The 14199-nt window shown below is 49.4% G+C and overlaps 2 protein-coding genes across 2 annotated transcripts; both read right to left on the bottom strand.

Moving 5' to 3' along the window:
• Positions 1 to 955: 955 nt before the first annotated feature.
• On the bottom strand, positions 956 to 8629 carry LOC135915491 (tetratricopeptide repeat protein 36). The gene is made up of 3 exons (XM_065448590.2): positions 8209 to 8629; positions 4631 to 4807; positions 956 to 2123 (listed from the first exon to the last, which is right to left on the bottom strand). The coding sequence occupies exons 1-3, from the start codon at positions 8324 to 8326 to the stop codon at positions 1858 to 1860; spliced, it is 561 nt and encodes a 186-aa protein (XP_065304662.1). The 5' UTR covers positions 8327 to 8629; the 3' UTR covers positions 956 to 1857.
• Positions 8630 to 12455: 3826 nt separating this feature from the next.
• Positions 12456 to 14044, bottom strand: LOC135915494 (small ribosomal subunit protein mS27). Its single transcript, XM_065448596.1, has one exon. It carries the CDS (start codon positions 13915 to 13917, stop codon positions 12535 to 12537), a length of 1383 nt encoding a protein of 460 aa, XP_065304668.1. The 5' UTR covers positions 13918 to 14044; the 3' UTR covers positions 12456 to 12534.
• Between the last annotated feature and the right edge of the window lie 155 nt (positions 14045 to 14199).

Here is a 14199-nt window from a genome sequence, read left to right on the forward strand (position 1 = left end):
AAATGTGATAACATAACTAAGCTTGTGGAAACCCCAATGCAGCTATGTCTTTCAACTCAACAGTAAAGACACCTCCAAAGCATATTCTCGACAACTGCACATGTCATGAGTAGGCGAAAGCTGGTTGATTATAACGTGAACGGGCATTCTGTACAGTAGTGTTGCACATCCCTATGATGGAACACCGTCTCAAAAGACTTTGGAGATTAGTGTCTCACATTAGTGCAAATATGCAGGTCTTTCAATCTGCCAACTTAAAGGAAACATCCCTTTTTATTTTTGTTATTCTTTCATGTGTGATTTCTGTCTCGCTGAAATAAAGTTTAATAGTTTAGTGCTGGCAGTGTTGTGTGAACTGTGTGGGATCTCAAACATGCTCTTGGGACAAAGGAATGACAACACAGTAGTGCAAACAATCCAACGGGCATTTATTGCACCTTTCAAGCACTAATGCCTGCTAGCCAAATTACTACCCATAGAACATGCCGTTGGGCACACAACAAATGGAGGACATCGGACTCACTGCGACCGGATAGTGAGTGAACATGTTCGCCCCCATGCTGAATGATCGTGTTCACCCATTCTGGTGTCCTGCTCCTAAGCCTTTCGCAGGACAGTTCATCAAATGGTGGGCGAGTGCGCGAGAAGCCCGTGCAGCTTGCCGACCCCAAGCCAAAAGAGAACAGGCCCTTTTATGCCTGAGTAACCCTGCCATTAGGTGACGTTAGCAGCACAACACTCGCTCCATCTCTCATACTATTCTGCCACCCGCAGCCGGCGCTTAGCTATGCAGAGAAGCCAGATTACAGGAGACATGAGAGCCATGTGGGGAAAACAACATCGGGGAAAACGCGAGTTGGGAGCAACCACAAGTGCTCTTTTCAAAGATTGCTCTTTGTAACCTTGAAGAAACAGCCTGATTGACGTTCAAAGAAAGACCAGGCATTGTGACAAATACTGTTAATAAAAACACAACTTTATTAACACAAAATAGCCTTTTCATTCACACCTCTCTTTCTGATCTCTTCCACCTGCAGTTATTATATGCATACCTATACTCACCGACAACTTTCTGCAGCAATGAAGAGAAAGCTACGGAGGCAAGGCATGCACAAGTGAAAGTGCTTCTGAAATGAGTCCCGCGTTTTCATTCACGTTAGTTTACACTGGGGAAGAGAAAACATTAACACCTTAATAGCAACAGTCAAATAAGGCAAAACACACCACTGAATGTAAAACTTTACTTATTTTGCGGGTTTCCCTTCCGCGTCTGGGCAAATGTGAAACCGTCGCACAAGGAAGCTGCGTCGATTCACCGTCTGTTCCGAGCAATCAAAAGCACTGTCAAACGCTGGCAGACTACTCGGCGCGGTAACGCATGTGCAGAAGCTCCTCCCCCCGTAGCTTTCTCTTCATAGCCACAGAAATCTGTCTGCGAGTACTTGCTTACATTGCAGTCCTGTTCAGGCAAGCCTAGAACACAAAAACTTTGTGGAAGCGTTTGGAGTAATTATACTAAAGTGCTGTTTGGATACCATGTGATGACAGAGTCTTGCCTGGTAACAGCTATAAACAGGGCCATGGCACAATGTCAGGTACTGTAAGAGGTGACATATCTCATCCAATGATATGTTTCAGCTCAATGTGTAGTCATTTGCAAAGTGTGACATGGAGCAAACACTAGTCTCTAAAAGCGAACCCTATACTTCTTTCTTTTTTTCTTTTTCTTTACAAGCAGTTAGAGGGGGACAATTCTGACATGATTAGTCAACAAAGCTCAGCCTTACAGGAGCCATTCTCCTCAGCAAAAAAAGTTCTGTGATCGCATTGTATAAGGACCACCCACATGGTGGCTCATTATCTGGTGTCATCCTCTCCCTGCCTGAGCTTTGCAAACATCTGGCCTAGCATGCGGTTGCACAGAGCTGCATATGGGTTCATCTGGACCAGCTGGTTCTTGGCGAACTGGCTTCCCAGTTTGGCAGCCTCCTTGAAGTCTGCCTGAGCCTCTTGGTCCTGCTCCCTCAGCCGGTAGATGAGTCCACGTTGACATAGGGCCTGTGCGGCTGCATGTTTGTTCCCCTGGCCAAGGTTGATGGCATTGTTCAGGTCTTCTAGAGCACCTGCACATGTGAATAACAGAAAAATAATAAAGTTAAGTTGTCATGCAAAGATGCTCTTTTCTGCCTTCTTTTACGAATTATTTATGCACTCAAGCAAGAGGCATAGCTTAATTAAAACTCGAATTGGTGCCATTTAATGCTTTATTTAAAATGCAAAGTATCTTTACTTGTTCTCTCCATGAATGCTAGACTATTGCACGTGTAGTTGCATCAAATATTGCACATGGAGTTAAAATGTAAAAAAACTTAATTTTGGTCAAATGGTATAATGTGGGCGAATTACGAAGGACTTCGCTTTGCTTAGTCATATTAATGACTACCACAATAGAGCACAGTCTGGCTCTTCAGGATTGCCTATTGAGTATATCGCAATATCACCACTGGGCGTCGTATGTGGCTGCAAACTTTTCAGCAAGCGTTACCATCCTCACAAATTGACCTCGAGAAATGTATTTCTGCTGCTGGCCTCTCATTGGAATGTCACCAGAGTGTGCAAGTGAATTGGTGCAGCAAGGTCTCACCATGGCAATAAGAGGACAACATTAGAAGAGCAAGCAGAGGGCTTCAACATTCAGGCACCACTAAAGGATTACCAGTGTGTTTGCATTTGTGTTCAGTTAGAACAATTAGAAACAACAAAGAACAAACTGCTGCAAGCTGCAGGGGACTTGGGAAATAACCCAAGTCATTGGGTAACTGAAATTTAAAGCGTATTTTAACAGTGTTCCTGCAGTCCTTATACAGCACGCCTCACTCTATTGCTATGGCACAACGCAACTGCGATTACACGAAAATGCTAAACTGAGAGCGGACACGTGGAACGAGGCAATTGCTCCATTGATAGGCTGGCCACTTGGATCGTAGGGCTGTGCACCTTTGTGGTAGTGTTGTGTTATGAATCAGATGACTTCTCTGCAGGAGCTTTAAACAGACGGGACTGTAACAACACTGAACTAAGCACTCTGTCACCTCACTCACGTTCCTAAGAAGGTTGCACTGTTTGGGTGTACCCTCTTAAAAGCTACACCCTCTGGGTTGCAGTTATGTCGTGCAACTTGAACGGCACACTATGAACGACAAGAAAAGGAACTGCCGTGTGCTTGGTGCTTTCCTCTTACAAATTTTACGGGACACTGACAAAGTTCGTGACTATGTGCACACAAGGTTCGTGACTATTTCTGTGTGGCAAAAGTTTTAAAGTGTACAGATTTTCAAGAGTGCAACTTTGTGCCTTACTATCGTCTTTCTTGTGGACTCTGTGTGCCAGGCCATAGTAGTTCTGTACTTTTCTGTGAGGAAAGCACCCAGCATCCGCCAGAAACGCCCATAATAGTGAAGAAGAGACAGGGCAGAAAAGTACACTCTAAAGAGAGTACAAATTCAGAAGTGCACACTCTTGAAAAAGTTGGCACCCTTTGAGGCTTATCTTGTCCCACAACAACAATAATCATTTGCTTTGCTTGCATTTCTTTTCTTAAAAACTCTGTGCTCGCCACTTCTCTGTCAAGAATGCCATGTCATGCTGATAATGCAGATGCTGTTCGTGACCTGGAAGTACCCGATGCGCAGCATTAAAGGAAGGCACGCAAGATAGATGATGATAGTTTGACGTAATAGTTCTGTGGAAACTCGCAAGGTTCCTCCACCTTGTGGATTTCCATAGAGCTATTACGTCAAACTCTTGGCTTTGCTTCGAGTTGACAAATTTGACTTCACCCTGCCATCTGCTAACCGCCTGGTTAGGCGGTGGCTCCAGGTTCGAGTTTCAGACCAGGATGAATTTTTCTTCAACTACGAGGCTTTTGTTTCGAAAAATCCATATGGGTTTCCTTTGTAGCAGTTGCTACGATTGGGTGGGTGTCTCATTTTCCCTTGATTAATAGATGATGATATTAGTTGTGGGACAAAATAAGCCCCAAAGGGTGCAAACTTTTCCCACAGTGCAGCAGGAAGTGCACTCTTAGAAACGTTTACACCCCTTTGGGTCATATTTTGTCCCCAAACAGTAATCTTCATCTGTCTTGCGTGCCTTAATTTCCTTCCTTTAACGATGCGTGCTCAGCCCTTCCAGGTCAGGAACGGCTTGTGCACCCTTAAGAAAGCTTTGCACTCTTTGGGGCTTATCTTGTACCACAACAATCGTCAGCTATCTTGCCTGCATTTCCTTTCTTTACACTGCAAACCAGGTACTTCCAAGTCACGAACAGCATGCGCGTTATCAGCGTAACATAGCATGCTCGAAAGGAAAGTACCAAGATTATCATGGGGCAAGATGAGGCCCAAAGAATGCAAACTTTTTTAAATGTGTGCATTATCAGCGTGAAGTATATAGCATATTTGACGGGAAAGCAGTGAACACAAAGTTTTCAAAAACGGAAACATAAGCAAGACAGATTAATGTTTGGTGGAGTGTGGGAGGGGACAAGATAGGCCCCAGATGGTGTAAACTATTTTTTTGATATATATATTCTCTCTTGTGCGGTGTGACATGTATATAGCTGACTCACGGTCAACGTCGCCCTTGATGCGCAGTGCCTGCGCCCTGTTGTTGTAGCCGGAGGCCCTGTTGGGTGCTAGACGGATCACCTCACCAAAGATGTCGATGGCATGATCAATGTGGCCCTCCTCAGCAGCTTGCACACCTTCGACCTCCAGTGTTTTCACCTGGTTTGGTGTCCCATCATCTGAAATTCCAGAGGGCTTTCAAATGGCACGTTTTAAGAAACATCATGAGAAACCTTTAAAGCGATCGTATTTCCAACACGGACAGACGCTAGCCAACGGCGATCCACGCCAAACCGCAGTGAGGTAGGCAAGAAAGTGTTTACATTTTTTTTTTCTTTTCTTTTTGCAATACCACCCGGCCTGTGCCCTCAGTGGGTTTGTGCCATTTTTGTAGAAGTCATCATCATCATGATTAAAACAAGTTGGTTGTAGCGAAGTGTGTGGCTGCCGTGTTGAGCTTGGAAGTTTTCTCTCTGCAGTGCGGCAGTGTTGCCCAGTGAGGACGGCCGATACACAGACACAATAAATAATCCTCAAAGAGTGCAAACCTTTCTTGTACACAGGCCATGCATGTTGCGGCGTGTATACACACTCTACAAAAAAATTTACATCCTTTGGGTCGCATCTTCTCCCACAGAGATAATCGTAACCTGTCTTGCCCGCATGCCTTCTCTAACGCTGCGAGCCCGGTACCTCCAAGTAAGAAACGGCTTGAACGTTATCAGCATAACACAGCATTCTCGACAGGAAAGTAGCGAGCGCGCAGTTTTCAAGAAAGGAAACGCAAGCAAGGCAGATCGTTGCATCGTTGTGGACAAAATGAGCCCCAAAGGGTGTAAAAATTTTGAGTGTGTGCCTAACACCTGTACTGCAAAAAATGTTTATAACCGTTGGGGCGCAGTCTCCAAACACACTCTTATAATTTTTTGTACCCTTTGGGTACAAAAATTACCCTGTGACTCGACGATAATTGGCATCTGTCTTGGGCGCCTTTCCTTTCTTTAATGGTGCGCGCTCAATACTTTCGGGTCACGGACGGCATGCGCGTAGCCGTCGTGACAAAGCATTTTCGACAGTAAGTAGCGAGTGCAGAGTTTTCAAAAACGGAAACGCAAGCAAGGCAGGTATGACGATTGTTGTGGACAAGATAAGCCCTAAAGGGACACAGCGCTAGCGCGTGAAGTTTGCACCGCTTGAGGTTCATTTTGTCCTCAACATTTGTATCCGTCTTGCTTGCGTTTCGCCTCTTGAAAACTCGGCGCTCGCTGCTTACACTCTTAGCAAAATTTACACCCTTTGGGGCGTATCTTGTCCCACAACAATAATCGTCATCTGTCTTGCCCAACGCTGCGAGACCGGTACTTCCCAGTCACGAACGGCATGTGCGTTATCAGTGTGACGCAGCATTCTCGACAGGAAAGTAGCGAGCGCCGAGTTTCAAGAAAGGAAACGCAAGCAAGGCAGATGACGATTATCGTGGGACAAATATACACCCCAAAGGGTGCAACCGCTTTAAGAGTGCACTCTTAAAACGGTTGCACCCTTTGGGGTGTATATTTGTCCCACAACAATAAACGCGCGCGTCATCTGCCTTGCTTGCGTTTCCTTTCCTGAAAACTCGGCGCTCGCTACTTTCCTGTCGAGAATGCTGCGTCACACTGATATGGCGCATGCCGTTCGTGACTGGGAAGTACCGGGCTCGCAAACGCGGGCAGCACGGATGACGATTATTGTTGTGGGACAAGATACGCGCCAAAGGGTGTAAATCATTCGAAGAGTGCGTACACTCTTAAAACGGTTGCACCCTTTGAAGTGTGTATTTGTCCCACAACGATAATCGTCATCTGCCTTGCTGGCGTTTCCTTTCTTGAAAACTCGGCGCTCGCTACTTTCCTGTCGAGAATGCTGCGTCACACGGATAACGCGCATGCCGTTCGTGACTGGGAAGTACCGGGCTCGCAGCGTTAAAGAAAGGAAACGCGGGCAAGACAGATGGTGATTTTTGTTGTGGGACAAGATACACCCCAAAGGGTGTAAATTTTGCTAAGAGTGTATACAGACAAAGGTACACCCTTCGGGGTGTATATCTGCCACACAACGATAATCGTCATCTGCCTTGCTTGCGTTTCCGTTCTTGAAAACGCCGCGCCCGCTACTTTCCTGTCGGGAATGCTGTCATGCTGATAACGTGCATGCCGTTCGTTACTGGAAAGTACCGGGCTCGCAGCGTTAAAGGAAACGCGGGCAGCACGGATGACGATTATTGTAGTGGGACAAGATAAGCCCCAAAGGCTGCAAATTTTTCTAAGAGTGCAGTCGGTATCGCCACAATAAGGAAGTCGATGATAGCTCTCCATGAGATAAGAAGTGACACTCTAATGGGAGTAATACCCGTGAGTAAGGATAAGCCTAGGCTTTCTTAGGTGCACATTTTTGCCAGACTAAACATATATTTTCAATGCCTTCCTGCCAACATCACCGGCACAACGTTACTTTCCCGAGAGGAAACCCAAGCTGCACGTGCCCAATTGCGAGCGTTATGTTGTAAGGCATATATGCAATATCTACGGTAACTTATTGTCATTCGCATTTATATGTAAGATCGGCATAGTGCATCAATTGAAGTCATAGCGCTGTATTGACAGGAACATGAAAGACGACAGGATGTGCGACCAACTAGTCCAAAACTCTGCACTCCTGGATTTCGGCATATTGCACTGACATGGTGTGTCCGTATGCCAAAGTAAGGACATCGATGCATCGCTTGAGTCCATTAGAAATAAGAAATTGGGGACCCTGCTCCGTCCATTCCAATTTCAAAGTTTCGTAACTGCCTCCGACTCGAACATAATGCGCACGTGGGGGACTGTTCTAAGTGTCCACTAAGCGGAGCCAGCTGTCCATTTCGGTGAGCTCATAGCGAGACAAACAAATTTAATCGATGAGTAATTGACGCAGTTGCGTCACGTTCAGCCCTCCACACCGCCAACGACGGGATACCGCAGAGCTCCCCGGAAGGTCTGCCGTTCCTACGAAAAGCTGACCACCATCTATAGCCGTAGGATTTCATTGCGTTAAACTCTCGTCTCCACGGTTATGTGTAAATTGGCGCGAGGCCGTGTTCCTGTCCGCTTTACATACATTTGCACTCGCAGATACAAGCCTGATTTGGAGAATGGCTGTTGAACGTCGCATGTAATACATCCAGGCACCGTAATTCATGCATGCGACGCCATAATTCGAAAAGTCTAGCCGTCTGCCCTGCAGATCCCTATAGATATGTGCTGCGAAACTGCGCATGAATACGCATGTGACGCAATAGGTTTAGTGCGGTGTACTAAGAGGGAGAAAACACGAAAACGTGCTCTACGTTTTTTAGCAATGGACCGGGTCTGTACGCGTGGGTACTCGAACACATGACGGCGTTCTTTATTCTATGACGGCGCTTCAACGTTACAAAGAAGAGCTGTAGCGAATGTGCCCATCTTGCATCGTACGAAGCGAGAGAGACGGTACACATATGCGGCGTCGTGCCAGATGCGCGATTGTATGGACGTTCTCGCGACGCGCACGCACTGACCTTGACCGGCACCTCCGCTGCTCGCTTCGTCTTCCTCCGCTTCGGTCGAAAATCCTAACTCCGAGAACAGCGGGTTGAAAACGGCCTCGAGGACCGCCTTGTCGTTTTCCGTGGCCATAGTTGCACACGTCGCTGACGGACGGTCGAGTGTCGAAAACGCGCGACCAGCGCGAAAGCGAACGGCGGACTTGTTTGTGCCGTCTGCTCTCCACGAGCTGCCTCGGGGCACAGACAGCAGCAGACCAGTCAGACGACCGCTACAGCAACCCCTCGCTTGTCTTGGAGATGGCGGCCCCTCCGAGGCGCATTTTCGCGCTTCTCCTCCCTAGCTTATCGAGTCGGGATGGTAATACGAACTTTTTTTCCTCGCATCTTGCTATCTCTCTAGGACGGGACCACAGGAGCCCGGACGGGGCGTTTGACGCGCGACCCGAAGTCGACTGACGGGGCCCTGCCTTTTTTATCGTGCGGCGGAGCCTTTGTGACGCATCTCAGACTGAGTAGATCGCAATTATTATAGCTCTGTAAAGCTTTCGCTCGTGTTCTTCGCTGTGTGGTATGTGCAGATCCGTGTGTCACCAAATCCGAAGACTCTCCATCTTATCGTCAGACACTCTATAGACAACTGCTCAACAAGCAGCTGATAGAGAAACAAACAGGAAGTATGATAAACAAACGCGATCGAGCCAGATCAATTATATGAGGCGCGTGCACCGAGGTTTTGCTCGCACACTAAGAATAGTTCACACACTTTGAGTCGTATCTTGCCACAATAAACGCCGTCTGTCTTGTCCGCATTTTCTTTCTTCAACGCTGCGAGCCCGGTACTCCCAAGCAATGTTCTAACTTCTAAGTCACGAATGGCACGCGCGTTATCAGCATGACCGAGCATTCTCGACAGCAAAGTAACGAGCGCAGCGTTTTCAAGAAAGGATATATAGGGACAAGACAGATGAAGATTATCGTTGTGTGGCAAATATACACCCCAACACGTGTAAACATTTCAGTGGAAATGCGGACGAGACAGATGACGATTATCGTTCTGCACACTCTTAGAAAAATTTACACCCTTTGGGGCGTATCTTGTCCCACAACAATAATCGTCATCCGTGCTGCCCGCGTTTCCTTTCTTTAACGCTGCGTGCCCGGTACTTTCCAGTCACGAACGACATGCGCCTTATCAGTGTGACGCAGCATTCTCGACAGGAAAGTAGCGAGCGCCGAGTTTTCAGGAAAGGAAACGCAAGCAAGGCAGATGACGATTATCGTTGTGGGACAAAAATACACCCCAAAGGGTGCAACCGTTTTATGAGTGCATGTGGCAAATATACACCTCGAAGGGTGTAAACTTTAGAGCGCACTCTACACTCTTATGCCATCTTCGACTGGTCGTTTCCGAGCGCTCTGGAGCGCTCTCGCGAGCGGCGTTGTCTTCGGCTGGTTGAAAGAGGGTGCCCGCACTGCGTTCGGCTGGTTCTTCTCGATTGCTCTCCTCCACCTTCGAGCGCTCTGAGGCGCTCCGAGCCCTGTCGTCGGAGCAGTCGTCGAAATTGAAACGTCATCGCAGAGCCGCGTTGCTGCTGTTGGCGACGGCCCACCGTAACCTAGGCAACCTAGGCCACTGCGACGAACGCTCGTCCCGCCGGCGCGTCCGCCGGTTTTCCCGGCAGCGCCGGGAGCTTTCGATAAGCGAAACATCGGACGTTGGTAGTAGTCACGTGGTTTAGCATCTGCCATTGCCTCCTCCGAGAGCGAGTCGCACGTTTGGCTTGCGCGCTCGTCCTCTACCTCTGAGCTCGGGGAACGCCGGATCTGCCCGACTCTGCTCCGGGGGATGGAAGCGACCAGCCGAAGATAGCATTAGAAATATTTACACCCTTTGGGGCGTATCTTGTCCCACAACAATCGTCATCTGTCTTGCCCGCGTTTCCTTTCTTTAACGCTGCGAGCCCGGTACTTCCCAGTCACGAACGGCATGCGCGTTATTAGTGTGACGCAGCTTCTCGAAAGGAAAGTAGCGAGCGCCGAGCTTTCAAGAAAGGAAACTCGGGCAAGACAGATAACGATTATTGTTGTGGGACAAGATAAGCCCCAAAGGGTGTATATTTTTCTAAGGGTGCACAACGAAAATCGTCACCTGGCTTGTCCGCATTGTTAGGAATGGCCGTACGGGGTGGCAACGTGCCAGCTCTCGGCCCGCTGCACGTGTTCCAAGCCCACCAGACGAGGCGCCCTTCCGAGAACTGCGGATGACCGGCAGCCACGTGGCGCGCGGTCAGCTCAGGAATGTGGTACTCCGCCGCGCCACCCGACACGGAGCACAGTTCTACGAAGCCCTCGGTCGTCGACTCCGGAGCGTGTGGGCACTCGAACTTGTGTGCCTTGGTGTGTGTCGGCCGTACTGCGGGGCGGCGGCAAGTTTACAATGATTGGACGAACATTCCCGACCACTTGGATTCCGTCCACGCTGAACGATGACGTCGAACTATGACGTCAAGCAGAGAGCTTATAAGCAGCGTTTGCCGGCTGCTAGAGCGTGCTCGTGTCGTGCTCGTCGTTGGGAGCTGAGTGCTCGTTGTTATGCTCAAAATGTAGTAGTGAGCTGTGTGCTCGAATGCTGTTTGCTGAATGTTAATCTTGCGGGCTCCATATGGGAGTCGCGCTAGACTGCCGATGTATGTCTTGTCTTAAAATATGTTAATATGTAAATAAATCCTGTTCACCGAATTCATCTCTACGACCTTCGACTCCTTCAAATGGTGGCAGCGGCGAGGTAGTCCGACGACCCCTACATCTGCTTGACAGCCGTAGGATCGTCCGACGAATCTAATAGCATTTCCTTTCTTGAAAACGCTGCGCTCGTTGCCTTCCTGTCGAGAATGCCCGGTCATGCTGATGACGCGTATGCCGTTCGTGACTTGCAACACTCTTAGGCATAGTTACACCCTTTGGCTTGCCCCTTCTGCCACACAACCATAATCGTTATCTGCCTTGATACGTTTCGTTTCTTTAACGCTGCGAGCCCGGAACTTTCCAGTAACAAACGGCACGCGCGTTATCAGAAGGGGCACTCCAAAGGGTGTAAACTGTTCTGTGCTGATAACGCGCGTGCCGTTCGTTACTGGAAAGTTCCGGGCTCGCAGCGTTAAAGAAAGGAAACGTATCAAGGCAGATAACGATTATGGTTGTGTGGCAGAAGGGGCAAGCCAAAGGGTGTAACTTTGCCTAAGAGTGAAGTACCGGGCTCGCAGCGTTAAAGAAAGGAAATGCGGGCAAGACAGATGACGATTATTGTTGTGTGGCGAATATACACCCCAAAGGGTGCAACTGTTTTTAGAGTGCACGCCTTTTTTTTTTTTTGATAATGCGCCTGTATTCGCGCGTTGCAAATTAAAATTTTGGGGTTTTACGTGCCAGAACCACGATCCGATTATGAGGCACGCCGTAGTGGGGGGCTCCGGAAATTTTGACCACCTAGCTATAGGGTTCTTTATCGTGCACCTAAATCGAAGCACAGGGGTGTTTTGGCATTCCGCCTCCATCGAAATGCGGCCGCCATGGCCGAGATTCGGTCCCGCGACCTCGTGCTTAGCAGCCCAACACCATAGCCACCGAGCAACCACGGCTGGTGGCGCATTGCAAAGCACGCTGTACTAGCCCGCAAGCACACGACATCGCGCCATCAAAGTTTGTCGAGTTCCAGCTGGTATACAAATTGACCTGGAGCCGCCATTTTTCGTCCCAGTTCTGCTCAAGAAGCTTTGGGAGTTAAAATCCTCAGTTTAATCTCTCAAGGTGAAGGCTGTACCATGGCGGTACTATGCATTCCACAATCACCTCGTCAAGCGGCTCTGACGCATAAGTATGAACTTACAAATGAAATTAATGCTTTTTTTTTCTTTTGTACGCGTCTTAGGACGTCTACAACTGAAAAGGCGAGGCCTAGAGTATGATGCGAAGGAATGGGAAACTGCGCGCGACACGTGACCGTTGAAACTCGTGTTGCCGCGCGAGTTCGAATGCGATCCGTGCGCGAATCTGCTGTGCTACATTTCGTGTCAGCCATGGGGCTATAGTCCCTCGTCTGTAGTGCTCGTAGCTGTGCCGTCGAACGAACATGTAGTCTTGCCGTGCATTCGACAAGGTGACGGATGGCGATTGCTGCTTTTGTGTGAATGCCACTCACGTGGCTGGTCAAAACAACGTATTCCCGCTGCAAAACGATCGACAGCGATTATTACGTAGGCTCGATCGTCGTCCACGATTTATTTAAATAAGCTACAAGTCCGTTTATCTACAACAACCAGGCGCCACCACGCGGTTCACTCATTTCGCTGAGCGAGGCTGCCGAACGTCGGGCGGAATGTACTCTTCCTCGACGTCCTCTTTGGCCGCCAGTTCCTTCATCTCGGCCTCCACCTCGGCCAACTCCATTTCGAGCCGGTCCCAGTTCTCGAACGCGTACAGCAGCTCCTCTTTCTCGCCGAGCTCCTTTTTGCGAAGCCTGATGGCCTCGATCGTCTGCTCCCGGTCGATGCGGCGCCTCTGCTCTTCCAGCGCCTTGTGTCTGAGCTCCTGCCAGAGCTCGAAGTCGCGCTTCTGCGACTCGATGTCGGCCGGCTCCAGGGCCGGAAGCTGTTTCAGCGCTTCCAGCATCAGTTCGTGAACGTCCGCGTCCGAAAACCGTTTCGAACCCTCCAACTGAGCCAGCGCGGACTCGAGTTTCTGGCGCAAGTCGTCGTCTGCTTTTAGCCCACCGTCCTCCTTGTTCATGGACTGGCGGAAGCTCTCCACCGCGCTTCTGGTCAGTGGCTCCCCTGCATCGCCGGTGCGTTTGAGCAGAGCTTCGAGAAACTCTGCGCTCTTGCCCCACTTTTGGTACAGGCCGCAGCCGATCAGGTAGTAGCTCCTGTGCAGCAGGTCGTCGACGCCGTCGCAGAACAGCATGAGCGTCTTGCCTATCAGGTGGTCCGGCTCGTTCAGGTCGAAGTGGTCGTCGAAGAACGGGTTCGGTATTTTGGGCACGCGCACGAGTATCTCTTCGTCGTCGTCTTCGTCCTGCTCGGGTATCTTGGCGTTCGGGTCCCAGGGCTCCGGTTTAGGGTCGCGCAGGTAGTTGTGGCAGGAGTAGAGTGCCAGCAGCCGGCTGATGGCGTTGCCCGTGTTCTCCTGCAGCATCATCTCTATGGCGACCTTGACGGCGTCTCGGTGATTGCCCACCTTCACGAAGGCGTCCATCAGGATGTTGAACGTGTGGGTGTCCGGGAATATGCCGTACTCGAGACGGTTTGGGAGCAGTCGCATCAGGACGTCGTGTTGGTTTGTGTCCAGGAAGTAGCGCACCGCGGCGGCGTGCGTCGAAGGCAGCGTGTCGCAGGACTGCCTCGAGCGTCGGTGCCGGTTGAGCACGGTTTCAAACTCCACCGCGTAGTCCTTGCCGGTCACCTTGTTCAGGTAAATGTCGACGTCCACGGCGCTCGCCTTCGTTTTGGTGCCGAACTTCTTGCTGAGCTCGACGAAGTACGAGTCGACGTTCGTGTCGCGTAGCACCGGGTCCTCCGTGCGCTTGTTCCACGCATCGCGGCAGTAGTACGCCTCGGAAAGAAGCGTTCGCGACGAAAATCGAAGTCTCTGAGACTTTTTGAAGGCCGATAACAGTTGTCGGGAAACGCGTCCTGAGCGGCATGCGCTACCTATGCACTGCGCCATCTTGTTTGGCCCCCAGCCGCTGTTGTTGCCGGGATGTCTGTTATGATATCGGTGTTGCGCAGTTGCATTTAAATAAAAAATAGTAAACAGGCAATGTACACAGTTTCCAAATCTTTCTATGACTCTATAAAATGTTTGCTTTTATGTGGCGTTACGAGCGTACTTGTATTTTGCTGGTTTTAGAACGTAGCAATGTGATTACGGTGCCTCTTACGCACTTTGTTTTTTCAACATTTTCTTTACCAGTCTCCTTGAAAGTACCAAAGTTCTACCATTTCTTTT

The sequence above is a fragment of the Dermacentor albipictus genome, chromosome 2 (assembly GCF_038994185.2).
Source record: "Dermacentor albipictus isolate Rhodes 1998 colony chromosome 2, USDA_Dalb.pri_finalv2, whole genome shotgun sequence".
Taxonomy (NCBI): Eukaryota; Metazoa; Arthropoda; class Arachnida; order Ixodida; family Ixodidae; genus Dermacentor; species Dermacentor albipictus.

Excerpts from the sequence above, each read along its gene's own strand:
- LOC135915491 (XM_065448590.2), bottom strand. The coding sequence starts at position 8,326 with ATGGCCACGGAAAACGACAAGGCGGTCCTCGAGGCCGTTTTCAACCCG. Across the intron at positions 4,808-8,208 it reads CAGCGGAGGTGCCGGTCAAG|ATGATGGGACACCAAACCAG; the intron begins GTCAGTGCGTGC and ends CTGGAATTTCAG. Across the intron at positions 2,124-4,630 it reads CATCAAGGGCGACGTTGACC|GTGCTCTAGAAGACCTGAAC; the intron begins GTGAGTCAGCTA and ends TCACATGTGCAG.
- LOC135915494 (XM_065448596.1), bottom strand. The coding sequence starts at position 13,917 with ATGGCGCAGTGCATAGGTAGCGCATGCCGCTCAGGACGCGTTTCCCGA.